At 43.4% G+C, this 26718-nt stretch overlaps 3 protein-coding genes across 4 annotated transcripts; 1 reads left to right on the top strand and 2 right to left on the bottom strand.

The window, feature by feature from the left end:
• Window positions 1–861: 861 nt before the first annotated feature.
• UTS2 (urotensin 2) lies at window positions 862–4812 on the bottom strand. The gene is made up of 4 exons (XM_005143611.3): window positions 4688–4812; window positions 2340–2450; window positions 1724–1767; window positions 862–1147 (listed from the first exon to the last, which is right to left on the bottom strand). Exons 1-4 carry the CDS (start codon window positions 4788–4790, stop codon window positions 1031–1033), a joined length of 375 nt encoding a protein of 124 aa, XP_005143668.3. The 5' UTR covers window positions 4791–4812; the 3' UTR covers window positions 862–1030.
• A 9863-nt stretch (window positions 4813–14675) lies between these two features.
• On the bottom strand, window positions 14676–17278 carry TNFRSF9 (TNF receptor superfamily member 9). The gene is made up of 7 exons (XM_034068384.1): window positions 16789–17278; window positions 16598–16714; window positions 16278–16415; window positions 15767–15833; window positions 15465–15601; window positions 15111–15245; window positions 14676–14975 (listed from the first exon to the last, which is right to left on the bottom strand). The coding sequence occupies exons 1-7, from the start codon at window positions 16901–16903 to the stop codon at window positions 14848–14850; spliced, it is 837 nt and encodes a 278-aa protein (XP_033924275.1). The 5' UTR covers window positions 16904–17278; the 3' UTR covers window positions 14676–14847.
• A 382-nt stretch (window positions 17279–17660) lies between these two features.
• On the top strand, window positions 17661–26239 carry PARK7 (Parkinsonism associated deglycase). Of its 2 annotated transcripts, none has more exons than XM_034068386.1 (7): window positions 17661–17802; window positions 20362–20497; window positions 21523–21624; window positions 22262–22321; window positions 23142–23211; window positions 24808–24894; window positions 25784–26239. In XM_034068386.1, the coding sequence occupies exons 2-7, from the start codon at window positions 20408–20410 to the stop codon at window positions 25942–25944; spliced, it is 570 nt and encodes a 189-aa protein (XP_033924277.1). In that variant the 5' UTR covers window positions 17661–17802; window positions 20362–20407; the 3' UTR covers window positions 25945–26239. The 2 variants fall into 2 exon arrangements, with proteins under 2 accessions (XP_033924277.1, XP_033924276.1); XM_034068385.1 differs by lacking the exon at window positions 17661–17802 and adding an exon at window positions 17984–18040.
• Window positions 26240–26718: the final 479 nt, after the last annotated feature.

The following is a 26718-nucleotide window of genomic DNA, read 5'->3' as shown; positions in this document are numbered from 1 at the left end:
TGAAGTCTTTCTTACAGTTTTTATTGACTGATGAGGAGGCAGGAAAGGAGCAACTTCCAGACGGGCACTGACTGCTCCGTTGTGTAAGGATGAATGTTCAGAAGACTTCAAGTAGCTGCACAGTGCATCCAGCTGCTGTAAGGACATTTTTCTTTGCTATAGCTGCCTTCATCTGTCTTACAATTTATGTGAGGTGAGCAAGCTGCATGAAGCCTTGCTTAAACAGCACAGTCAGATATTTATGACGTATGTTATTGCAATTGATGTAGTATGTGTATTATGTGAAGTTTATGTCAAGCTTTCTTTGAGCCTTGATTGGCATGAGATACATGCAGAGCATGTATTGAACAAGGTAGGGCTTCACAGCTTATACTGAGAATGTGCATACTGTCAAGATTGCCATCCTATGGAGGGGGATCTTTAGCTTTATTCATTGCAGATATTACTGGGAAGTACCTGGGATTGAGCAATTATTTCTCTCCAGTGGTAGTGGGAGCAGATGCTTGATCCTGATACTGAAATGTGCCGATTGTTTCCCTGGTGCCTTGGGGATGTCAGGAGGATTGGGCAGTGTTCAGCTGTGATCCCTCACTGGATCAGCAGCATCAGGGAGTGCAGCAATGACCCTCTCTCCCCAGCATCCCAAGCTATGTCCAGAGACCAAGCAACAAAAGAGGAAGTCCTCTTGCCTCTGGACTTAGATGCAGCTGAGGCATCTTCTGAGAGGTTTCATGGGACCCCACAGGAATCTTACTTCCCCTACCTGAGTTCTTTTCATGTTGCACATTTATCTCCTTGTCCCATTATTTTCCTCCTGTTGTGCTGAAGTCTTAAGTAAATACCACACTGCTCACAGCATCATTGCAAAACATCAAGAATTTATTAATTTCCAAGTAGCATAGAATCTAAAGTTAGGAGCTGTCTTCATGTTTCTTCATTCTTATTTTAAATCAAAAGCAAATCTATAAACATGTTTTCAGACATCTGTATAAATTATGCAACCAAAGTCAGGGGGACTTTCTTCTCCTGTTTACACACAATATTTCCAGAAGCACTCGGAAAGATTTCCACGTTTCTTGTACTGTTTCCTATCCTTGGTCAAGAAGCGGCCCAGCAGAGCAATTCGAGGATGATTTCCATAGAAAGTCTAAAGTCAAACAACATTAAACAGGTTACTGTTGGATGATACATGTTCCCAGTGGGAAAGTCCATTTTCCAGTGCCCCAACTGACTGCACAGGCCTGTGCTCTGACTTGGGGAAGGAGGGGCAACTGCCCCATGTGCCCTCTGATTTAGGTGATGCTCTAAAACTGGTCCCTGTCTTCTGCTTTTATATTTAATTCAGCAGGAATTATGTTCTCTATTTATCTAATGGTTCATAACAAATCTGATAATACTGTGTAGCATATGTTGTAGTGTTGGAGGGAAATGACATGCAGCTTATACTGGTTAATGGCCTGGCCTGGTGAAGCTGGAAATTGGCCTTTATTTAGTAAAGCAGTTTTTTGGGGTGAGTAGAATGAAAAGCTCTGGATTATTTGCTGTTTTCCCCACCTCCCACTTACCTAACAACTAAATGATTCCTGCTTCAGGATCACTGTGGCATGCTTTAGTCTATACTGTTTCTGAAGTCTTTGGTTCTTAAATGATGGTAACAATTCCATGTAGTTTAAAATGTGGGGGTCTTGATTTTTGTTTCAGTGACAGATGGTCATTTACTTACCTCTTTGATATTTTCCCTTGGGTTGTAGCTACTGGGGCTAAGACCTGGAGAGGGGAGACAAAATGAAATGGTTTACCATTTAGAAATCGGGAACCTATGCAAGGCATTGTGTGCCATGATGCTGGAGCCAGCAGGAATCTGGAATGTTCAGTGGACCAAACAGAAAACCCTTTTGATGCAGCAGGGCCAGTTCTCCTTGCAGGATCTGGGATTCAGCAGATGCAAATTGTATTGTCCTCTTCAGCAGGCATCTGCTGCCCCCAGAGCCATCTGCTGCTGTTGATCCTGCATTTTCTGCAAGTACTGATGGTTCTTAAGAGACTGCTGTTTTGGTTTGTTTGCTAGCTCCTTCTAGGCCAGTGTTTGCCTTGCCCTGCTTTTGTGGTATGGAGGTTTTACCAAACTGACTTGGAGACTTCTACAGCTAATACTGAGCTGCAAGCATGGCTGCTCAGCAGCTTTCCCCAAGGTCCCAGTTCACTAAATGTCAACTCTCTGTTGTTTGCATGTAATGCTGTATTCCAGAAAATACCCAGGAGTGGGACAAAATATTTATGGAAGCTGGACATGCAAATCATGGGCACTCCTCCATATAATGTTGAGGTAAATTCCTCACCTCCTTTATTGTCTTCAGTCAGTGTGCCCAAGAGTCCTGGCAGGAACTGAAGCAGGGAAGTGCTTCCTAGGCTGCCCAGCCTCTCCAGGTTTAATCTTGGATCTTCATCAGCTGCAAATGGAAGATGACAAACAAGCATACAGTAAGAGGGTCTTTTGCTTTGAATTCGTGTTTCAGTCTGTCTCAGATGATTTCTCATCAGCTCTGTTGGCAACCTGATGAAGACTATAATGAAATTGCTCATCCTCATTTAATGAATATAATAGGGATGCTTGTGTGTTTTGTCTTGGGTTTTTTCTTCCAAAGCTTTGAGAGGAGAGACCTTCCTGATGTTAATGCCAGGTCCTCATTTCTCTGGCACATCTTCCTTTAAGAAAGAGTTTTGACCCAACAGCAGCTGCTCCCATTGCTTGGGGAGCTCACACACCAGTTTTAATCCATTTCTATATCAACTAGTTCCTGTGCTGGAGCTTTTTATGAATAAAGATAAAACTTGCTGTTCAAGGCCTATTAATCTGTTTGGTTTCCCAATTATTAAATGCAATAAAATGAGGTGAAGGGCAGGATAAATGTAGGAATATTTTGGCAGCTATGCTTCTTAATGCATCTCTTTCATTTAATGTGTGTACCAGTTACAGATACTACTACTTTTTCTGAAACAACAGATTGCTGATGCCTGATGGAATTAATTTGTAGGTACATAGAGAATTTGGATTCCTGTAACAAGGCTGTGCCCCAGGGCAGGTCTTCAACAGGAGCCCTTCGTGGTGTTACACTTGAGGTAAATAAGGCTTTTGTAATCTGAGCAGTAAATTTCATGCTTGCTAATATATAGTAGACGTTCAAAACGGGAGGCAATGAGAGGGTGCTATCGTCAAACTCCAGTTGTGGAGATGAGTATTGTTTTCTAGTTGCACTTTTAGGTGATACTGTGGCATTCTAGTTGCTCTTACCTGCAGGGTGGGTAAGAATCCCTAACTCCTTAATAGGGTGTATATATAAGAAAATAAGCTGCTGAAAATAATCCCTCAACACTTCAAAATCTTAGACAAAGATCAAGAACATGAAGACCTTTGATATCCACATTGTTCATTTGTTCACTGTACGAATGGACAGTTGCAAAGGACAGCGGGGATTTCAGTGTAAGGCGCTCTATAAGAGTATTGTAACTTCCCAATAATGTGCTATATAGAAACAATTCCTCTCTCTAGCCTTGTATTATTTTTTCATTCAGAGCAGTGTTGGCAGGTAAATTGATTTTGAGATTAAAAACCCAAACCCACAAACAACAACAACAAAACCCAAACCAAACCACAAAGCCAAAAATAAGAGCCCTCTTTAATACAGAGTTCCGTCTTATCCAGTGCACAGACTTTATATTAGCAAGGAAGATTTAATAAGCCTAATGGATGTGTTCAAACAAATGCAGTAATGTTAGAGCCAGCTTGTTCACCCTGCGATGTGATAGATGCTATCCATATTGAGTCATGGTTGTCTGTAAATGCAGGTTACAAAGAGGAAGGCTTAAGAAGATGCTGGCTTAGTGAGTCCAAGATGTTCAAAGCAAGCTAGGGACTACTGATACCTATAAACCAGCACAACGGCTGTTGTACCTGAAAACCAGGTAAGAACAGCCACTTCTTAATAATCAGCTTTATGCAGTAACTTTGGGTTTGATTTGCCTGGCTTTTCAGAACTCATTTCAGAAACTCTTCCAGCACAGGTCAGCTGTCATGACAGCAACCATCCCGATTGTTGTGCATCTTTACTGAGCTCTTTCAATCTTGACTTACTCTATAATGCCAAACTTTGAGGGCAGCTTTTTCAAGCCAAGATCCATTCTTCAACTGGACTGAATGGAATTTGCTTTAGTGCAAACGAATAGCATGCTCAATACACTATTTTTGTAGTGTAAGACAGATTTGCCTGTTCTTGATCTCAGTAGGAATGCATCAATCTCTGCAGTATGTTTCCCCCTTTTTAAATACAGCTTCAGCTAAATATCACTGTCCAGCCAAGTTTCTTTAAATTACTCAATGCCTACTAATGCTGCTTCAGAGACAGATGCTGTATATGCCAGCCTGCATTGAATGCTGGAAGGCTCAGATACCTTTGTCTCCTGGATCTCAAAGCAGCAGGAATAAATATTTATGGCACCCACTTTCCCCCATTTTAAAGAGTAGCCTTCACTGTTGATGTCACATGTGCTGCCAGTGTTGGGAAGAAATCCCCACCTTTGCTAAGCTGGTCAGCACAAATGAAGGCCCCTCAGAAAGCACAACTGCTTCTCTTCTGGGTTTGCTGCTTCAGCCCCTGCTTTCTGACCATTAAAATCAAAATGCTCTTACCTGAGAGTTGATATGACATCTCACTGGCATTGATGATGGGGAGAGATGAGAGAGGACAGGAGAAGCCAATAATAATGAGACAGCAGAATACCAGCTTATGCATTGTTGCTGTGTTGAATGGATCTCGTCTTTGCCTGCCCCTCTATCTCCAAACTCCTGTCTGTTGCCTCTGCTCCCAGTTTCATCCATTATATAGCCGCTCATGACCTCATAAATATCATCATGTTCTCTCCCCCCTTCAGAAAAAAAAAAATCCAATGAATTTATTGCCCATTGATTCTAAATGGAAACCACTTTGCATTGATGTAATTTTTCAAGGTAACAGTTCATAGACAATAAATTTACTGTCTTATAGCTTGGTGTACAAAATGGATATTATATCAAACCAAGCACAGTAAAGTTTATAAATCTGGCATTAAAAAAAAAGTAACTTCCAGTTATAAATCATGAGTTAACAAAAGGGTCAGACATTAGTTGAAATGACCAGGGCAATCAGACAGCTGATTTATGAGCCTTAGCAGCCTTGACGCAAAGCATCTGATATGAAATTCACTTTTTTTTCCTTCCTGGGAGATGGATGGATGTGTTGTGTTGTATTTGGGGTTCTTGTGCCAGAAAAAGTACAAGAGAAGGGGAGTTAAAATACCAAGTTCATTTACAAAGGGAATGGAAGGGGAGTTTGATTTCTGAGCTCCCCAAGCCCCCTGGAGCATTTCACATCTATTTATTTGAGAAGACTTCATCCAATGTTGCCCTAGAGAACTGTCTTGGCAGAGAAAGCACAGCTTCCATCTGGAGACTTGCTTGGTACATATAAACTACTTTGGTTGATATTAAACACAGGTCCCTCGCTAGACTGGGAGACCCTTTTCCATTTTGCTTATCTTCTCCTTCCCCTGTTGGAACTAACTACCTAATTCTGTGTGTGTTAGCTAAGGATTTTTTTCCTTGCTCAGCTTTTGCTTTTTTTAATGCTCACACAGTAGTTGCTGTATGTAATCTGCTGTATGTAATCTCAAACTTTAGTCTTCATTTCCCTCCATCTAGCATAGTTTGCCTTCTCTACTTACAATTTAGTATCAAAGAGAGAAGACTGACTGGACTGGTCCCTCATCTTCATTCTCTGTGAGGCATCATATCCAACTGTATAGAGCCTTGTAAGTAAGTTATGACAATTTTGTTTGCTTCAGGTGGTGAGAAGGTTATGGCTGTTCAGGTTCATGAGGAATTAAAGTTTGGTAATTTTCTTTCCTGCCTCTGTAATCAAATGTGTCTTTAAATGCTCTTCAATATACTGTAAAATCCAACTAACGTTACTGAAGTTCTTTCCCTCTGCTGAACTGTGTGATAATTTTAAGTTGCAAAAGGAGTAATCTACTTTCTTTTTCCTTCATTAACATTTCCTGTTGAAGATTAATTTTATATGATAAATTCTGTGACTCCCAGGGTTAATTGCAGTTAACTACAACTGTCAACTAGAACAGGGCTATTTGTGCTGCAAGTCTAATTCAGAGAGAGCACACCCCATGTTAACAGGTTGCCCAGAAAAGCTGTGGACTCTGTGAATCCAGAACACTTCTATTCTAACCTCCCCTGCTCAAATCAGGGTCAGCCAGAGCAGTTTGTCCAGGAGTGTATCCAGTCAGGTTTAACAGCTCCAGGGATGGAAGGGGACTGAATTTCAAACCAAGGCTTTGTCAAGGCCATGGGCATCCCCATGTAAGTTCAGATGCTCTGCTTGAGTGTAAAGGTGGGAGAGGTAAGAGAGGACCTGCAGAGGTCCTTTTAACCTAAGCTTCTCTGTCTTCCTGTGTGTACAGAGGTCTTAATACTGACTTACAGAACATATGCTGCAGGTGTCTGAACTACAGATCCTGTTTCTCGGGAATTCTCTTTGCTAAAGTGAATGGATATGACAAAATAATTTCTCTACAGAATTAACCTAATTCCTGTATTTTATGCACTTCTTTCCCTGTGCTTCCCTATGAGAGAAGTAGCAAGAGAGGAATTCTCTCTCCTCATCTGAGTCATACAACTCTTCATTCCAAAACTGCAGACAGTAATTAGGTCTGATTTGATGCATGATCTCACTGTTGGTGCTGGATGCCCTGTACAATGCTTCTCCTTCAGTGAACTGTCAATGACAATGGCATTGTCAATATTCACTCTGAGCATTCTCCAAGGAAAGCTAATGAAGCACTCTTCCCAAGCAACTGATGTCCTTTATCTTCTCTCAAGGAAGACTCAGCCTCTTAGCGCCATCATGAAGTGCGTCATGTGGAAGTTGGGCAGCTTGCCCACAGCTTATTGCCTTTACTCAGATTTGAACTTGTCACTTAGACACTCTTTCCTCTACCAAAATGTCAAAGGCGTTTTCCTCAGGGGACAGTGCACACGTCATCATGCACAGCAAAGAAACAGCTCATCCTAAACAAAGGTACAAAGCCCTGAGCACACGGGTGAGGGACGTAAGTGTGAATTGCACTTTGAAAACTTGGGAATTGACTTAATTCTTATCAAAGCTATTTTGTGAGCAAAACTTAAGTTTTATTCTCAAAGACTTTCAGGTGCCTCAGGGTAACATTAGAGAGCAGCAGTAGTCCAGGTAAGTTACTGAGCAAACTCTAAGTAGTGAGTATGTGTTATCCTATTGTAAAATATTATTCTTAATTATCAGAAGAAACAGCTATTCTTAGTTTAAAATGATGGCTTGTGAAGAGGAAGTTGCTGATGAAATCACAAAAACTTGAAGACACAACAAAACCACCCACCAAAATTATACAGAAATAGGAAGGATTAAATTAATCTATAATGCAAAAGCTCTTTCCCCTGTTTTAAAGTGCATTATGATAAGCAAGTGTAAGTTGTTGTTTTAGTCCAATATTGTGACAGTTGGCAAGAGCAGGAATTTCAGAGAAGATGTGATTTAGCAGCAGCGTTTGTATGAGGGACTTTTCCTTGGTCTAACTTCTGATGTAGGTTTTTGGCTTGAATGTAGTAATTTGCAGATGAGCCTGATATAAATTTCCAGCTCTTCCTCGAATTTTACTAGAATTTTTAACTTAACCTCTTGTATCAATGAGTTACACTTATTGGCTGGTGTGAGAGAAAAACATACCTGTAGTATTGCTTGCTTCCCTGCTAGGGTCTAGCCTATCATTGAGGCATTTTTGGGAGGGGGTTTGCTTTACTGTCACTGCTGCCTTAGCAGATTGTGGCCTCATTAACACCAAAGTTGTTAACACTAACTTAAAATTTCTCATTTTAGCTAATTGCTCAGCTTTGTGACGTGATTATTAAATCATTGTGAAATCGTATGTGCAAAAAGGCTTTTTCCTGCCATTTCTTTGTATTGCTTTATGTATACTCCACATTCTAGAGTGTGCAGAAAACAGCCAGTTGGGAGACTCAGCAGATCAAAGGAACAAAAACAACCGTACCTTGGGCGCTTGCAGTTAACTTCCTTCTTTGAAGATGCTGCTTCTGCCTAACTGTAATGTAGCACATGTGGTATCTGTTCTGTAGAATCACATAGCACTGCATGGTGTATTTGGCTATGCATAGTAGCATTTCTGAGTTTCTTTGAAAGTTAAGCAGGATCTCTGAGAGGTTCTGGCCTAGGTTTCCTTGCTCTGTGGTGGTCTGAAGGGGCATAGGTGAGTATGTGTGCTTCACTGAATACATACCTGTGTGTAGAAGAAGATGGCAGCAGGTCCGTAGGCCTTTCTGAAGGTATTTTGCTGCAGAATTGGCAAGTAGTCTAAAAGTTCTCTGGTAGAGAATCGCAGCTGCTAAAACACTGCTCCATTGTGGTAGAGTTTCCACCAGTTTGGGAGGGGAAACCCCTCTTGATTTTTGGCCCTGCTGGGCTGGCAGACTGTAGTCTGGGTATATTCTCCAAGTGAAGCTTGACAAACTGGTCCTTAAATCCCTGTCCTCTCAGCACTCCAGAATTAGAAAACTTGAAGCTTCACACTGTTGGACATGAAGGAAAGTAAGTCTGGCATGACTGGAGCTTGGAAATACAGCACATCACATGGGAGTCAGGTTGTGGATAATGCAGCTGCAAACAGAAGAGCAGAGACCAGATCATGAAATCAGGTTTCTTCCACCAAAAATGTAATGGAACTAACTATGCAATTGCAGTTTATTTTTAAAACTGCAATTATGAGAGCAGGGAAGTGCTGATTCTTTTCTTAGTAGTTGGGATGATGGGGGGTGGGCAGCCCACGCTGCTGTCTTGCTCTGCCTCAAAGTGAAGAAGTGCAGAAATACTAAAGCAGCAAATTGCAAAAGATGGATGAAGTATAAGAGGTGTCTCCCATATCTCCCTGTTTGAAACTACTTTATACCCTGTCAACTGCAGGGTGCAGATATTGGACACCTATGAAGGGTTTCCTGTCCCTGAAGATGGCCTTGTTTCACTGTCTGCAAAGCAAGAGGCAAACAACTTGCATCTAGAGAGGGCATGGAACAAAGGCAATATTGGCAGAGGTGTCCTTATGCTTATCTTTATTTTCCTGTTCAAATGTTCACCTTTGTGTACTTATTTTATTCACCACAGAGTCTCAGGGTCACTCTCGTACCCACAACTGATACAAGAGGACAAATTTCAAGTAGTTCTGTAGAAGTTCAGTGTGTGGGCAGGAGCTATGGACTAATCCAAGAGGTATCCTAATGATCACTGGCATTTAACTGCCCTACTCAGCGTAGGCAGTAAATGAATGGCTCACAAAAGCAGACTTAATTTTTTACTTCGCTTTCCGAGTGCATAATCCCTTTAATCCTTCCCTACTTGGAGGTTTTTTGTTAATTAAATGGAATCTCTTCAGGCTCTGTGATTCATATTCCAGGACAAATACGTGTACTTAACAGGGGGAAAGTTGGCGTAGGTCTCATTGGGCATCTTTAAAGCAGTTCTCTCAAGGTTATTTTGTAAATGAATGCATGTTTCTTGGCAGGCAGCCATGTGGAATCTTCCCTTCACTGTTGGAGACGGATTCCACTTTATCAAATAATTCCCACTACAATCATGAACTGATTTTCTCTGTGGTGACTTTGTCTGATGTGACTGGAGAGGAAATCTGTCCCTGCGGATGGGAGTGATCAACAGGATTAGGAATTAAAGGGGAAGGAAGCTGATAGCAGATCCTTGTCTCTGATTTGGCAAGTTGAATGTTTCTTGCTATGCTGGAACTTAGTAATGGAAGCCAAGTCCTCCTTCCTGCAAGAATTCCCAGGGCAGATTGGCGATACATGAGCGTTCTGAAGTTGCTATTTAGCTGCTATTTAGTGGTTAAGAAGATTCCTCACATAGCAGAAGGTGAAAGATGTGTAAGACCAGGAGAGGAAACGCTCCAGGTCTTTTGCAAAGAACCAACACCCAAACTAGCTTTTTAGATGCTCTTTATGGTGATTTTAAGTGTCTTTTCCAATTTAAACAATTCTGTGGTTCCTGCTCTCTTTTCATCCATTTCTCCACTAGTCCTTGTGACAATCCTCCTTCCTTAAGCTGGAGAGGGTAATGGGGAGGTGTTTCTGGCTATTTGTAACTGCTCAGCTGTATTCTTGGCCTTTTCAGCTGAGAAAGTGGGTTGCTTTACAAAGACGAGGGCATGCATATCATATTGTATAGCTTACCTAAAAACCTCTATGAGAGAAGCAGAATTTATGCTTAGAAGGAAATAATCCAATGTCAGCCACAATCTGTGGATGTAGGGTAGTGCAGGAAGCCTCAAAAACAGCTCCTTTTACTGCTTATTTCTGCTGCCATACGAATGTATTATTTACATGATGATCTCTTTCTGTGTCATTAGGAATGGCTGGGAGAAGGCTCAGAAACAGTTATACAAGGAGGATAATTAGTAGTGCCACAGCACAGTAAGTCCTTTTCCTGTTCTGTAATTCTCTGAGGCACATTTAATCCCTTTTGAAAAGCATGGAAATGTTCCATGTTCCAGCCTCACTGTTCCATGTGAGAAGTGTTCTGATTGTAGCCTACCCTGTTGATGAGAGCAGACATAGTGAGATGCAATGACAAGAGAATATGCTATTGTTATATCTAGTGGCTTCCTGACTGCCTGTTCAGATTTTCAAATCCTCTAACTTTCAAGTTAAAGAACAAAACAGCAGGTTCCTTTTATCTTATTAGAGATCCTAATTATGAGGGAACCATCAGGCATGTTCCATGGTTACGCTTCTGCTGTCTATGGTACTGCACTTACTGAGGTGTCCCAGAGCAGTTCAAAGAGATGCATTATTAAGGGTGGCTGTAATACTGATAATGTGAATTGGGGAGGGGAAACCTCAGGCCTTCTGGTGACACTGGAGCTTGGTTAAACTCTGGTTCTCAAGTGCAATGTTGCAGCTCCTTTGGAGTCAATAATGTTTCCTGCCACCACTCTTTTCATACACCTTTTCACTGTACTTTCCATTCCAGATTAATATGTTATGGTCTAGATACTTTGGTAAATTTGCTTTAGGTATGTAAGTGCATGTTCTTTGGAATTGTGTTCTAATCTTTGAGTTGCTCTAAAATTTGTATAGAGCTGTACTGGGTAAAAGCAGTGTGATACCTTTTCCTCCCCTTGCCTGGATTGTGTTCTCTTCAGGCTAGATGGTTTATACATGTTCTACGTGGAAAGAATAAAAATAGCAATGCTGTGAATATTAGTATATTTTGTTTTAAATATAAATGTTTCTCAGCTCTATGGTGTTGTAGCTAAAGGAAAGTGCCTCGTTCACCTCTCCATCCACCTTCATCTCGTTTGTCTAAAATTGTGTTTGTTCTGAACCTGCTGCAGTGCTTGTCTCCAGGAGAAAAGTGAGCTAATGTAATGGGTTAAAACTGACTTAAATGGGTAACTCAGACATTCTGTTTCAGCTTTGAAATGTCTTGTTTCAGCTTGGCTTATGTAAACTGACAGTAGATTTAACAGGTTTAAGATCCTTAAATTGAAGTAGGTGTCTTTCTATGGGGGTTTGCACTTGGTAAATCAAATAAAACCTGATTTATTTTCTTAATACAAACAGGAGAGATTTTCCCTGATTTCAGCTGGTGTTCAGCAGGTGGTTTGGGTTTTTTTCATTAAAATACAATCCAGGTTGCTTCAGAGTATTGCAGGAATAGTCTGCTGCTTTAACTGGCAGGCACCCAGGAACTAGAAGGTGAAAGGAAAGAGTAGGTGATATCATAATAAACTCTTGCCAAATTGAGGTTAGAGGGAATTTCCATTTTCTTTGTACATGGTATTAAAAGTTCTTATTTACAGTGAAAGTAATGATGGTATCCAACAACCTTTTTCATTCCAGGGATGGAAGGATGCTCAGCCATCTGTTCCTGATGCAGAGCTACGACAAACCTGTGGGATGGAGAACCTCCTTTGATAGACTCTGAAGAGAGCACTATATCAGGGAAGGCTTGTTCATAGCTGAGAGTAACTGTGGTAACACTTGGTGAGGGAATAAGATTGAATTGTATTAATAGTGAAATTTACCTTGACTTTTAGTCACCTGTTTAAAATGCAAGCAAGAGTGATACAAGTTCCCTGTTTAATACTGTTTTCCATGTGTTAAGTTTCTTCAGAGTGGACCTCTCCTAAGGAGGTTTTCAGATCATTAATCTTAATATCAGAATGATTATCATAGAAGACAAAGATCAGATAAAGGATCTGATAGAAGGACTGAAAACAAGACATCATATTCTGCTTTGAAAAAATGGTATGATGTTTGTGTGTTTGAGAGGACGTATTATTGTTTCAGTGTCTCAGTCATCCAGATGCACAGATGCCTGTAGAAGAGAGGGAGGTGAAGGCAGAAACCCTTTTGTTTTCCTTACCCACACAACGCGCAAAAAATTACAAAGCCAAGACTTGCAACAAACAGTTTTGATGTCAGTAACTATGCTAAGAAATGGTGCTGGTTCTGGAAGCAATAAAAAAGCAGCAGGCTCCCCTGCTTAAACTTATCTATAAAGAGGATTTGTCTCCTTTTTCCATGCCTTCAGAACTCCACCTGACATCACCCAGGCCTCTGCACAGTCTGGCTAAGAGGACATTTTCTGACTTCCAAGAAAAACAAATGGAAATGCAAAAACTTGCATCTGGCCTGTTACCTCATCCCAACCACCCAGGTGGTTTCAGAGGCATCCTGGCATTCCTGGTTCCTTTTTTACTTGCTATAAAATGAATAAGAAAGATTTGAGACATGCACAGAGAGTGGACAACTCTTGGAGCTCAGTTAGAAGGACTGATCCTTCATTATTTCCACATGAACTGCTAAGTTTGTTCAGGTATTAAAGAATCTGTTCAATAAAAGCTCCTATGAAGCCAAGGTGCACGTTTGAATTATCCACATAATCCGTTGCTTGACAGGAGGATTGCTCCTGATGTTTTATTCAGAATGTCTTTCCTTTCTGTGAATGACTATCCCTTGAAACAATTCAGAAAGCCAGTTTTGGTGTAATGTGTCCCTTATACTCAGAAATCAATCTACACTACTCAGGATTTTTTGGTTTCCCTTCCACAGGCTTTGTTTTGATTCATGGGAATTTTAGGCCACTCCTGAAGCTTTCGTATAAAACAGCAAGATCAAACTGTCTGGAAAAGCTGTTGTAATGAGCACCTGACTGTTCAGTAAGTACCTTGACTTTGCTTCAAGTACAGGAAAGGGAAAAAAAAAGGGGTTGCACTGTCTTTGGAGCATATACAGAAAGCACTAACAAAATGTAGAATTCCAACTGCTGTCTCTTTTCCAAGCAGAAAACACTGGATGTTTCAGTGTTCTTACAGAATGTAGATGTCAGTTCTCATACCATATGTGTGGATTAGAAACTATTCACAAGCAGAACTATTTTATCCTAAGATATTACGCACTGGTGGGAAGGTTGCTTGTGTCCTGTTCATGTCTTTAAGTTTGTGAACTTGACATAATAGTCACCTAGTTTTCATGGTTGAAGGTACTAATGAAGAGAAGACTTGGGCTAGAGATAAAAAGTTCACAGTTCAGGTTTCAATATATTTTCTGACATACGGGTTTATATTTACTGTATACAATTTTATAAAAATATGGAAATGTGGCTTGGTGAAACTAACCTGTTATTGTAATCTGCTGTGTAGAGAGATGGGCTGTCATTCTTCAAACAGAAGAGCATTCTCCAAGCTGAAATCACACAGAGGGGAAAATCGCCCTTTACGTGACACATTGGTGGGTTTTCATTCTATTTTTTTAATAACACTTACTGAAGAAATGAATTATTTGGTTTTGTAGAAGGTCACAAATGTTGTGAATGCCATGACTCAAACATGCATTTCTTTTTTCTCTCGAAGATGAAAGTAACAGTAATTGAAATTGATCAAAGATAGTGTCTGATGTTGTAACCCTGAGGTTGGAAAGGTTTTAAAAATAGTACCAGACATGTATCACATCTGCAAGGTACAGAATGTTTGCTTTGCCTAAAAGATCAGAGTTGAATGATGTAGGGCTGAAGGTGGTGCAGTCTAGCTGCACAGTAACATTTATTGGTAAGACCAAGTCAACCACAGCTTTTTTCACTGTTTCCACTGCCTCTCTGAAGCCTATCAGTGTAATACAACAGGAGATGAGAGCTGTTATGGAACACTTCACAGCTCTAAATCTTTATGGCTTCCTCTCTCCTACATATAAGGTGTGCAGTGGTCAGGCCAGGTATCTGCTTTTAGGGCTGATGTGATCTGAAATGAGGTCTGTCTATTTGCACATGAAACCCAAGGCTGTTGGGTTTGAGCCAATCTTTAAGAGGAGCTCAACCCCCAGCATGATGGCTGGAAGTGGTAGGAGAGACCACAAGTGTTGGTTCAGGCACCATTTATAAGAGGGACCACAAACCCATTGCACCTTTCTGTTACTTGTTCTGACTACAGACTTTTACTACATGTAGATCAAGTACCACTTCTTAGAAACACAATTCTTAGTTCTAAAATAAAGTCAGCAAACTGGAGCTTTTTTTTTTAAAAAAAAAGTATTTTTTATTTCTTTTTTGAGAGATGGAAAAGATCCACTTTTCCCTCAGTGGCTGCAGTTTAACCCTTGGAAATTCACAAGTTCTGATACCCTCTATTTATATAAACAGGTTCCTGTTCCAAAAGGAAATTCCAATGTGGATGACCTGGACAGTCCAGTTCCTAGTTCACCAAAAGATCTCTGAATTCTGTGGATTTGCCACAATCCTTATATTCACCTTGTTCTTCCTCAGGGAAGCGGCAGCTGCAGGTGTCATCTTCCTGAATTGACCGTTCAGATGTTGTATGCACTAAAGAAAAAGAGCAAATGTTTCTGACTTACAAGGCCAAAAAAACCCCACAACTCTTTTCAACTATCTTTGAAAGCATTTAAAAAAACTGGATTTCTGATTTCAACAGTAAAAACTGAAGAGTATTTCTCTTACTTTCCTTGAAGACAGCATGTAGTTTCTTTTTCTGCCAGATACTGAAGCAGATGCATGAAGGCAGCAGAAACACTATACACAACAGCCCAGCTACAGCAAGAGAGACTCTGACAATGTCCATCTGGAGGTCCTTGCCTAGGAAGCAAACAGTATTCTCTAAGAAGTGTTACAGAGCAGAGTCCTACTGCCCTTGAATCAGCTGAAAACTTTGTCTCCAACTCTGCTTCTAGATAAGTCAGCAACACTGGCAATGAACAAAGGACAGACTCTTGCTTAAATGAGGTGAGGGCTATAGAATGTTTCAAAGTAAGTCATAATTCTTTAGCTCTATAAGCAATATTAACAATGACTCACCTGGCACAGGGATAGAAAATGGAATTGCAGGAGCCGTGGTAGATAGAGTAGTGACTAAAGTGGGATTATCTGAAGCATGTTTGCAAATGACATCTTTTGCTGCAGTTCCAGGCTCCAGGACCTGGTTTGCAGAGCACCTAAAAGACATTTAAAGCAAAACAGGAGGAGAAGGGGAAAAAACAACCAAAACCCAAAACAACAACAAAAAACACCCAAAGCAAACAAACCCACAAACCAAAACCATGGCAAAAAACTCCAGTCCAAATGTAATAGCTGTAGCAGTTACTTTTTACATGACTTACTTGGTCCAGTTTTTACAGGAGCCATCAGGCTGATCATTAAAAGTTCCATAACGGCAAGCCTGGCAACCTTCAACAGACAAGGATGTGTAAACTTGTACAACGTAAGCATTTAAATAGACATATGAAACATTTTTGCCTGCTTGTACAGTAATTATACAAATGTGGATCATAATTACTATTCCATAAGCTGCTCTAAGTATGCGAGGCCAGTGTGAGCTATGGACCAGTATGGTAGTCACTACAGGCCCAGGTTATTGGCACAGGATGTCACAATCATGTCTGAATCTTGGAGTTCCCATCTGTTTCCCACATGATGACAAAAGAGCCTTCATGCGACGGGAACTCATTAGTGTACAATTTGAGCTACAGTTTTGTGGGTTTGCCTGCTTCCGTGCAAACTGTTCATAGCAGTGGCAGTGGCAGCTTTTATCTAGTGAGGTCCTTACTCTAATTGTTCCCATGCAGTGCAAGAGGCAGCAGTGAATCTGGTGGTGGGGAAAGGCAGCCTTACCACTCCTGGTGTTCTCCTGGCCCACGCTGCAGCTCCGGGCACAGCGGGAGCAGCCGTCGCCACTGCAGCGGTACCCCTCCTTGCACGTGCATACAGCATCACTTTTTGAGGTACATTCTTTTAAATACCTGAATATTCCTGAACGGCAGAAGCAAGGTTTAGGTTACCTGTGCGCTCAGGTCTGTCCCTGCTCGGGACCTCTGCGCTTACAACAACTGTGCTGGTGGCTTCAGCGAGAAGCCCCGCGTTGTTCTGACAGTGCCACTGTCACTCTTGGGGCCGTGACAACCGACGGCCCCATCTGTTACCCCGCCCGGTACCTTCACACTTCCGACACAGGGTGCAAACGTCGAGTCCCGCCTCGCTGGAGAAGGTGTCGGGCGGGCACGGCAGGCACCTCCCTGCCCGCCGGCAGTCCGCGCTCGCCACGAACGTACCTGCGGGCGGAGACAGGCGGGCTGCAGCGGGGCCGCTCCCAGCCAGCCCCTGCCCAGCCTGGCCCGGTCCTCACCCGCGGGGCAGTCAGTGCCGCACGGCACCGGGGCCGCGGGCTGCGGGCTCAGCGCCAGCGCCAGCACCGCTGCCGGCAGCAGCGCCAGTTGCGGCCGCGCTCCCGACGCTCCCATAGGGTCCGTGCGCGGCGGCGCGGCCCCAGGCACTGAGAGCGGGGCCGCTGGTGCAGGCCCTTAGGGGGCCGCCCCCACGGGGACCGGCTGCGTCACTCGGGGGCGGCTGGGAACCCCCGGCCTGGGGGGGGTTTCCGGTTACCCCCCCGCCCAACAGCGCGACCCCCGGTTCTTCCGGGAAGAGCCCGTAGCCCTCTCAGCGCTGCCGGGCAGCGCTCGCCGGTCCCCATCGGGGCTTCCCGGTGAGTCCTGCATGGAATCCCCGCCGTGCCTCGCCAGCCCGGCCGGGCCCTGCCCCCGGAAGGCGAGGGTCAGAGCGCGGCTGGCGGGGCACGGGCAGACACGGCTGCGGCCACACGGCCGTGCTCGGGTACCGGCCCGGGGGCTGACACCGGAGAGGGGGCGTCTGCTGCGCACGGCCCGCTAGCGGGGGCGGTGCCCGGCCGCTAAGCCCCGCCCCCTGAGGCTCCTCGTGGCCAATCCCCGCCCCTCCTGCGCGGGCGCGTGCCCGGGGGCGGTGCTGGCCGCTGTGGGCCGGAGCGGGAGGCGGGCGGAGGCGCTCCGGGGTGGGGTGTAACGGGCCGGCGGCCGCAGCGGAGCTGTGGTACAGGGCAGCCAGCCGGTACCGGTATGGGCAGCTGGCGTAAACCCCCCCAAGCCGGGAACAGGAGCTTAGGAAAGCCCCCCGAGAGGCCCTGCCCCGTGACATACGGGGCCGCTGCGGCTCTGATGGGCCCAGTCAGCAGCTCGGTCTGTTGCACAATACTGAAACTTCCCAGAGCCGGGGGAGGCTGCCCCGGAGCCGCGGTCCCGGGAATGGGTGCCGGTTAGGCAGAGCTTGGTTCAGCACTGGGGGTGCGAGGGCTGCTGAGGAACAGCAGCGGCAGCTCCTGTCGAAGGTACGTACTCCCCTTGCTGTAGGAGGGTGACACGGTCACGGCGGGGGGCTCTGAAGCTGCTCCAAGCTGATGGGATAAGGACAAACCCAGAGCGTTGTGCAAGCGGAGAGGGAGGACGGGCGAGTGCCGGGGCCACCGGCAGAGAACCGGGTTAAGCGGGAGAAGGGGGCGGGCCCGGCGCCGAGCGGGAGGCGGGGCTGGGGCGGGGGCTCCTGCAGTCTCCCGCGCCACGGCTGAGGTGAGTCCCGGCCGCTGCTCTGGCCGCCTGCGAGGGCCGCGTCACACCATGGGCTCGGCGGCTCTGACCGGAGCAGGCCCCGGAGCAGGCCCCGCAGGGCCGTGCCGGTGGCGCAGGGGGTGCATGGGGCCCTGAGGCCTGCCCGAGCGGGCGCTGCGGTGGGCCGGGGGGAAGGCCGCCTGCTTGGCGTTAAGGGACCAGGCCTCCCGACCTCTGTGCTCCGTGCGGCTGCAGGCCCTGCAGCCTGGACCTGTGCCCTGCTCCTGATCCTGCAGGCCCTGCAGCCTGGCCCTGTGCCCCTGCTCCTGATCCCTGGTCCTGCAGGCCCTGCAGCCTGGCCCTGTGCCCCTGCTCCTGATCGGCTGAAATCCCCGCTGCGTCGCATGGCGCCGTGCCCTAAAATAAACATGAATATGTAGGGCCGTGGCCTTTCCCCGGGATCAGCTGAACTGGTCAGCGTTAAAGCTTCCCTTTCTGCGGCAGTTTGCTCGAGACACTGCATTGTGTGATTGCTTTAAAGCCATCTTGGGGTTTGTGATTTAACTGCCAGAAGTCACCCTCTAGAGAAATGTGCATGTAACCCCGTGGGGGGAGTGTGCGTAGCTTGAAGGTTCCAGGTAGCCCGAGCATGTGCTGGCACTGAGAAGGAAACGGACGCTTTGTGTTCTGATTAAAACAGGGTGGCTGCTATGACAATGTAATTTGGTTCTGTCAGCTCTGAAAACATTCTTGCCCTGGTAGTGTAGACAGCATGGCAGCTATATACATATGCACCCAGGTAAAGAGCAGTACTAATGCTCAAGAATTTGCCAGTGTTTTACAGTAAATGTTATGGGGCAGTAGGGAGAGACTGCATTTTGCTGGATTAGGGGAAGGAGAAAAGCTTTCAGGATCAAGTGCCTGTTTGCATCTACAGAACTGATGAGAGAGAGATACAAACCATGATCTACAGTGTTTTGCTGGGATAAAAAGCAAATGCAGTATTTCCACATTATGGCTATTGATGTCTGTTGGTGGGTAGTTAAATTCAGGCATATTTATGGATTAATTCAGATGTGTCCATACAAATTCATGAAAATGAATTTTGTAAATCAACATATACTTCAAGATGAATTGCTAAAAAGTTCCATGTTATCCTGAAGTTATTGCTAATACTTATGATTTTGTTGTACTTGTTCAGTTGGCTTTGTGTTGACAGTACATAAAGCTACCCTAAAAAATAGGGTTTGTCACACTGCATTAGCCTGCTTGGGCTGGTTCTGCATGCTATAGGGTGTTCTGCTGTGTATTTGGCCTTGCTCATGGCATGGGGGTTGGAACTGGATGATCTTAAGGTCCTTTCCAACCTGAATTATTCTATGATTCTATATTGCTGCATTTTAGAAATAGTGTTTTTCTGAATGAGGAAAACAGCAGGGAGTGAACCTGGAAATAGATGAAGGTGAAGCAGGATGAGGAGATGTGTTCCTTTCAAGTAGGCAACTAAATGTGCATCTCATTTTATGAAGAGTTCCCAGACACTACTTGCATTTCCGGAAGGAAAGTCCCTACATAGAGGGGAAAAAAAGTCCTGTGTCATAGGGTGGATGACCTGTAAAACGCCTGCTTAAATCACAGATGCTTTCACAGTCTTCTGTCAGAAAGTATAAGTTTGTAAAGTTACTTTAACTTAACCTGCAAATGGAAATCTGGACATTGACATGAACTTGAATTTAGGAGCTAAAAAAAAGTCTAGTTTGTTCCATTGGCTAAATTCTGTGCTCTGCTCCCCCATCACACATGCACTCATGTTTCTCCCCCACAGAACTGTGACATACCCACAAAAATCTGTTACTGAGGTTTTGCAGGGTCAACTCATTACAAGTCACTGGAAACTTTTTATTCATGCTGCGTGGAAACTAAATACCAGATATGAGGTCAAAGCTCATGGAAGCCCTTTCTGTAAATGCTGACCTGGGTAGGAGTCAGTAGTCTGGGTATGAGTGAGGGCGTGCAAACTGAAAACAGTTTTGCCACCCACCTTGAGCCCTGCTCTCTGGCACACTCAGTCATGCAAAGTCTTGATTAGGCCATTGATGCTGATGTGCTGTGATTCCTACTGCACAAATGCCTTAATCCCTCAATACCATAATGCATTCTTTGTAAAAAGATTTTTATTTAAGTGGGATTGCTATGAATATGAAGTTAGTGAACCATTGAGATGGCTTAAATGAAAGAGAATGCAAAAATGCAAAGAACTCACTGTAAAATCTCTGGAAGGATTTGTAGTAGAGGATTTGCCTTCTAACCACTGTGTCTCTTTCTGTTTCCCCTCCCTTCAGCTCTTCCCTTCACAACCATCTCATCTGATAACAACCACTGAAGATAATGGCTTCAAAAAGAGCATTGGTGATTCTAGCAAAAGGGGCAGAGGAAATGGAAACTGTAATCCCCACTGATGTTATGAGAAGAGCTGGGGTGAGTATGCAGACAGTGAAAAGCTTTTTGTGAGTGCCTGGTCAAAAGAAAATCTTTGCCTCAAGTTGATGTTCGCTGCGAGGAGCTCAAGGTGTAGCCTGTTGCATAAAGTGTAAATGTGTCTTCCTACTGTTACCTTATATGTGTGCTCTGGCCCAGATAAGCGTGCATGACAAGTGACATTTGTGCAAAAGATGGCCTTTTAAAATACAAACATCATGTAGAGTAGAACAGATGTCTCAAGTAAATCTTACTCTGTCAGAAAACACAGCTACTGCCACACACAGTGGCAGGGCGTGCTTTTCTTTTGTAGGGGTCTGAACAACTCTGCATTACAGCTCATGATATTACATAGCTTTTCTTGAGCTACGTTTAAAACCCTGGTATTAACTGGAGTTCTGTTTGGAGGGATTCCTCATGCTCTTTGTTACTATTGCAGCTGTAGAGGTGTCATCTGATTAGGTATGAAAATAAGATTTAACATAAACACACCGATTTCACATATATAGAAATGGCTAAAATAAAAATTACTTGCTCCTGCTGTGCTTGTCATTCCATTAATATACTCCCCATTTTGGCTGCCATAAGAAAAACAAGCTTGCCTGCTTGTTTAGTGAATATGAGCTGTGTGATACTATAACCAGGGATCTAGAAGTCGGGGGAGGAAACTGAAGATGCCATAAGTGTGTTTGAGAATGGCTTGAGCCTGCAAAGAGACTTTTAATTCATTATCTGGTCTACTTAGTCCAGCTCTCCTGGGTTGTGTTATTTAAATCCCATGGGATCAGATATTCTTAAATGTCCTGTTTGAAAAGTTGAATTATTAGAGGTATTTGTTAATGTTTAGGTGAAATCACTACTTACCTTGTACATTTGGATTTAATCATGGTTTGGGGAAGGTTAAGTGTTCCCTGTTCTTGACAGTTTTCAGTAGTGCTTTGCTTATTCTGTGTTATACTTAAACTAACAGATAAGTACAGTTCCCGAGTTCTTGAATTGTAATGATACAAATATTCTTCTGTTAGATCAAGGTGACTGTTGCAGGCCTCACAGGAAAAGAACCAGTACAGTGCAGTCGAGATGTCTTCATTTGCCCTGATGCCAGTCTTGAAGATGCCAGAAAAGAGGTTGGTCATCCTGATCTAATATAATGGCCAACATTCCTCACAGTTTCAGAGGAATTCAGAAAGCTTATGCAATACCTTTAGAAATATGGTGCATGTTATAGTAGCTCTGTGCAGTAGTAAATCACAGAGTTGTACATCCCGCAGTGCTCCCCTTCAGTGATGTCCTGTTTCATAACATGTTAGGGTCAAACAGATTTCATTCTGCACAAGCATTTGGTTTTGCAAAGCATCAAACATAGAACTTTGTTTTGCATGTTAGTCAGCCAAACAAGCAAAACCAGCAGAAATGTTCAGATGAGAAGCTAAAGGATGCTGTAATTAGACCTGTGCATTAAGATTATAGCAAAACCACTTGTCCTTACAATGCAAGAGCTGCCATTTGCTTGCCGAAGCAAATTCACTTGGCTTAAAAGGTAGTTCTGTGACAGGCTTTGTCAATAATATGCTCTTCCTAGAACAGGAAATAGTATTTTATTCCATGACTGGAACTGGTTCTCTGATTGTAAAGTGTTTTTCAGTGGAAGAAAGGTAGATCCTTTTGCTTCTCACTCCACTCACCTGTAGTGGCCTTAAACCAGTGTAATCTATGTACCAGCCTCTCTTCAACAGAATAATTTTATCTTCCATTTTTTTTTAGGGACCTTATGATGTTGTGGTACTTCCTGGGGGTAACCTTGGAGCTCAAAACTTGTCAGAGGTAAAGTTCTGGTATCATAAAAGATTTATGGGCATCCTCGTGAGTAGTGGGTGGTCTACACTTGCTTAGTAATTCTGCAGATTCAGTTTATCTTCTGAATGAATCAGGAAACTAATTGTCTTAAGCCTTTCTTCTCAACATATAGGTGGGAGAACTGGGTAAATTCTTGAATACCTAGTTAAGCAGCATAAAAATGGAAGGGTGCTCTGTATTGTGGGAAAACATCTCTGTTCATAATCATATGAAGATGAAACAGTTGCAAATGAAGATGTAATTCCATGAAATATAAACCAGGCTGAACCCACAGGACTCTGCTCAAGAATTCTGTCTCTGGTGCCAAATTGTTGTAGTGGTAGTATAAATACTTTGTGGAAGGCAGGCGGACAAACGAGTTGATCTATCAGATAGGATTTAGATGGTATCACACAGTTTGTAAGCCCTGGAATATGAGTCAAGTATTCCATATAAATCTTCTTAGAACTGTAGAGACTGGAGGTATCTCATGAATCTTTCTTATTTGCCTTGCAAAGATTTTAAGCAGCAACTTTCTATAACTATGGATTAAACTAGCTTTGTCATGGGCCCAGTACTTCCTTGCAGTGCCTTCTGGTTTCCTTGCTCATGCCTTGTGGGACAAGTATTTACAGGTTTCAGGTTTTCTCCTTCTTAGTGTTTTCATTGGCCTCTGTTGTGAGGCAGGATGGGGAGCTGTCAGCTGGTTTTCTTTGTAAAACTTGTTCAGGAATTTGCAGTGGAAAAAAAATCAGCTATGTTTCAAATAACCCCAAACAATGACTTGTGAAATGATCTCTTCATGCAGTCTCCTGCTGTGAAGGAAATTTTGAAGGACCAGGAAAGCAGAAAAGGCCTGATTGCTGCCATCTGTGCAGGTGGGTTAACAAGGTGTGTTGATTTGTAAAGCATTTGGATATTTTGAGGGGGCATGCAGACAGTTTCCTGTCTTAGAAATCTGTATTCCTGGAATTGAGTAGCAGGGATTTGTACTATACATGCACCCATCAGCAGCTAAATGTAATAGAAGAATCTCTGAGTTCCTGTGAACACTTAACCTGCAAGTTCTCTTGGCATCTAGTTCTTTCCAAGCAGTTGTATTTAAAATAAAAAGTAAAAGGTGACATGCTGAGATTTTGTACTAAATATGTGCTTATTCTGGTGATCTTTCTGTGAGGACACAGTACTGGCAGGACATCGTTGCTATAAATTTATCTCACATCTCCTCTCCTGCCCTTTAACTTCAGAAGGAAGGCTGTACATATAGGATTACAGGCTCATCCTTCCTCATCTCTGTGGTAGTAAAAGATGGAATTACCCTGAGGAGAGGGTTGTCTACTTACATACTCTGCACAGCTCGGTATCCAGTCCATTCCTTTGTAAGATTTGTATGGAACAAAGCAAGATGAACAATTGCCAGTGCTTGCAACTGAACTAAGGGGCTGGGTTAGGTACCTGCAGCTGAGAACAAGGAAAGTGGCAATGAGTGTGTAAAAGACAGGCTAACAGAGTGTGTTTGTGGAGTGCTTTCTGGTACATTGCTGGGGTTTTTTTTTGCTTTCTTCAGTTAGATGAAATGCATAGAGAGACGTGAACACTCTTGACCTTGGCTATGTCAGTATTCTGCTTCTCCATCTCCCTCTCTTGCGGAACAATCTCAAATTCATGGTTGCCCAATAAAGGCCTTTTCTTGTAATCAGCACAGTTTATTTAGGTATGATTTTTAGACCTGATTCCAGCATAACACAAAGAAGGTTATTTCCCAGACTGTATCTGAAGCAAATTGAATGTACAGAAATGAAATTCACTTTAGGCACATTCTCCCTTCAGGCTTTTTTTGAATTTCCGTAAGGATTTTTTGGTCAGATGACCTAAGACTTCTTGACCTAAAGTCCTTCCTCAATTCAGGCCAAGAAGGAAGTATGAAAAGGAAAGGGAAAGACTGCTAAAATCAAAAACCTAGCAGTTAGTCCATCATCTGTCCAAAAAACTGTTTGACACACAACTGCAATATGTAAAGACTTGATCAAATGAAATTTTATCTGTTAAGTCTCTGAATTCAAGGTTTAACAAGGTCATGAAGTAAAAGGACCTTGTTAACCTCTTCTAGTTTCAAGCAGTGTTCAATAAAATGTATTATCTGGATGTGAAGTGACCAGTGTTCTTCAAAGACAGCACAATCACATGTTGGATGCTGTGTGCATTGGGTGCTCCCTAAGCCTTCTCTTTTCTTTGTGTATTTCTCTGCATAGGGCATTTTGTGTGATAGATTGGGAGGGATTATCCAGCTGTGTTCTCTTTGAGGCCTTTTGCTTCAGAGATATGGCTGGCATCAGTTTTATGGAAAGTAGTCTGTCCACAGTGAGCTTTGGCCGCTTGAGGGCCTTGTGCCCGAACATATGTTCTTAAACATGTTAAACATGTGTTTGTAGCAGGGAGCAGTTCCTGACTGATGCAGCTTTGTGTCCTTACAGGTCCTACTGCCCTTCTGGCACATGGCATAGGGTTTGGGAGTAAAGTCACAACACATCCTTTGGCCAAAGATAAGATGATGAATGGAGGTATGTACTGACTTTTCCAAGTTTCTCTCTGAACCCTTCTCAGGTTTAATTTATTTTTTAGTGGAAACCTTGGTTTAAAGAAAGGAAAATAGCTTTTGTATTGTATTTTGTATCTCTGAATTTCCATAGTACTTTCCTGAATATAATCACAATTCAACTGAATATGGTAAGACTGTATTTCCAAGTCTGCTTAACCTGAAAATAGAGGGCTCTGTTGACATTCTCATCCTTGGGAAAAATATACTGTTGCTGTCATACTAGGAGCATTTTTTCCCCATTACCCTCTTGAGGCTGAGCCATCTCTTGCCTTTTGGAGGCTGCCAGCAGCAAACCCTAGTAGCACCTTTCCTGCTCTTCCATGAATAGTGCTTTCATGCTGTGAACAGCTCATGGGTCCACACTTCCTTTTCATACCTGAAGGAAGAGGTGGTGAAGTACTAAGTCATTCTGTGACCATTAACAAGTCTGAAGGTGAGCAGGAGATGGCAGGGTTCCTCCAGTTCCCTCTGCATGCTTTTGGAAAAAAGAAGACTGAACAGCTACACAAAAGTGACTTCCAAAAGTAACCTCACAGGAGCTGACGGGCACAGTGAGCACTTCTTGATGAGCTTATAGAATCCAGAGGTGCATTCCCATACTGCTGTGTGCCTTTTTCCTCTGAGGACCGCAGGCAGTGAAGAGCTGCTTCATTCCAGAGGCGCAGGGGTGCAGAACCCAAGGCAGGCTGGGTCCTCCTATGAAGCATGATGCCATTATCACTGCATGCTAACTGCCATCTGGGCCTACAGGCAGCAAGTGGCAGTGTCCTGGCAGGCAGGTCTATGCTCTGAACTGTGTGTGGGCACTCTGCTGGAGACTGACCCTCTTTGTGTTGTGTGTCCTCCCCAAGCACACTACAACTACTCTGAGAGCCGTGTGGAGAAAGATGGGAACATCCTCACCAGCCGCGGTCCTGGTACCAGCTTTGAATTTGGGTTGGCCATTGTTGAAACACTGATGGGGAAAGAAGTGGCCGAACAGGTGAAGGCACCCCTAATACTGAAAGAGTGAGATCCTGGTGTGGGCCAGGGAGTAGAAGAATTTCAGATAGAGAATCTCATCCTTTGTGGAATAATAGTAAGATGCACTGTTGTAAATACAGTCTAATTGAGGTGAAATTAGCAGCTGTACTTCCCTAACCTGGGACACCTTAGCAAACCAGTGGTCTTTATTCCTGGAAGAAGAACCTATTAGCAAAAAGCTTCATCACAAAAAAGCAGTCAGCACCTAATAATCTTAGTTAGCTCTTGGCATTTAAATCACATGGGAAAATGTTTGCAAAGTAAATAAAAATGAAGCAACCCTGCTTGTGTGTTTTTCTTTCTTTGCATGTTTCCTCCTAACCCAGACCTGTGAAACCATTTTTACCACTATGTAATGTACTGTTCAAAACAACTTCTGTATAGAATCTTACACAGTCTTCCTCAAATATGAGCCAAAATGAGAAGGTGGTCAAGCACTGGAACAAGCTCCCTAGGGAAGTAGTCATGGCCCCAAGCCTGTGTGTTGAAGAAGCATTTGGACAACACTCGTATATACATTGTTTAGCTTCTAAATTGTTCTGTTTGGGGTTAGGAGCTGGACTTCATGATCATTGTGGAGTGTTCTTAACCTTGTCAAGCACACTGGAATTCCTACAGCTAGCAGGTTGTCCATGGGACTGTTGGAGTTTTCTCTATGTTAAATGAATGCAGATTCACTGAGCTATTTAAGCAGCAAATAATCAGCATAAAGCAGCAAGTTTGGATTTAGTAGTTTACCACCAATAGCAGTGCTTGTTTCTGC

The sequence above is a fragment of the Melopsittacus undulatus genome, chromosome 12 (assembly GCF_012275295.1).
Source record: "Melopsittacus undulatus isolate bMelUnd1 chromosome 12, bMelUnd1.mat.Z, whole genome shotgun sequence".
In the NCBI taxonomy this organism is placed as follows: domain Eukaryota; kingdom Metazoa; phylum Chordata; class Aves; order Psittaciformes; family Psittaculidae; genus Melopsittacus; species Melopsittacus undulatus.
The sequence above is the reverse complement of the archived record's forward strand: the minus strand, read 5'-3'. Positions and strand labels throughout refer to the sequence as shown.

Bases quoted from the DNA above. Each gene is read 5' to 3' on its own strand.
- UTS2 (XM_005143611.3), bottom strand. From the start codon at position 4,790: ATGCATAAGCTGGTATTCTGCTGTCTCATTATTATTGGCTTCTCCTGT. The intron at 1,768-2,339 runs GTGAGGAATTTA...TCCCCTCTCCAG, and splicing joins GACTGAAGACAATAAAGGAG to GTCTTAGCCCCAGTAGCTAC. The intron at 1,148-1,723 runs GTAAGTAAATGA...GTTTGACTTTAG, and splicing joins CAAGGGAAAATATCAAAGAG to ACTTTCTATGGAAATCATCC.
- TNFRSF9 (XM_034068384.1), bottom strand. From the start codon at position 16,903: ATGGGAGCGTCGGGAGCGCGGCCGCAACTGGCGCTGCTGCCGGCAGCG. The intron at 15,602-15,766 runs GTAAGTCATGTA...AATGTCTTTTAG, and splicing joins TCCTGTAAAAACTGGACCAA to GTGCTCTGCAAACCAGGTCC. The intron at 14,976-15,110 runs GTAAGAGAAATA...CTTTTTCTTTAG, and splicing joins ACATGCTGTCTTCAAGGAAA to TGCATACAACATCTGAACGG.
- PARK7 (XM_034068386.1), top strand. From the start codon at position 20,408: ATGGCTTCAAAAAGAGCATTGGTGATTCTAGCAAAAGGGGCAGAGGAA. The intron at 23,212-24,807 runs GTGGGTTAACAA...GTGTCCTTACAG, and splicing joins GATTGCTGCCATCTGTGCAG to GTCCTACTGCCCTTCTGGCA. The intron at 24,895-25,783 runs GTATGTACTGAC...GTCCTCCCCAAG, and splicing joins AGATAAGATGATGAATGGAG to CACACTACAACTACTCTGAG.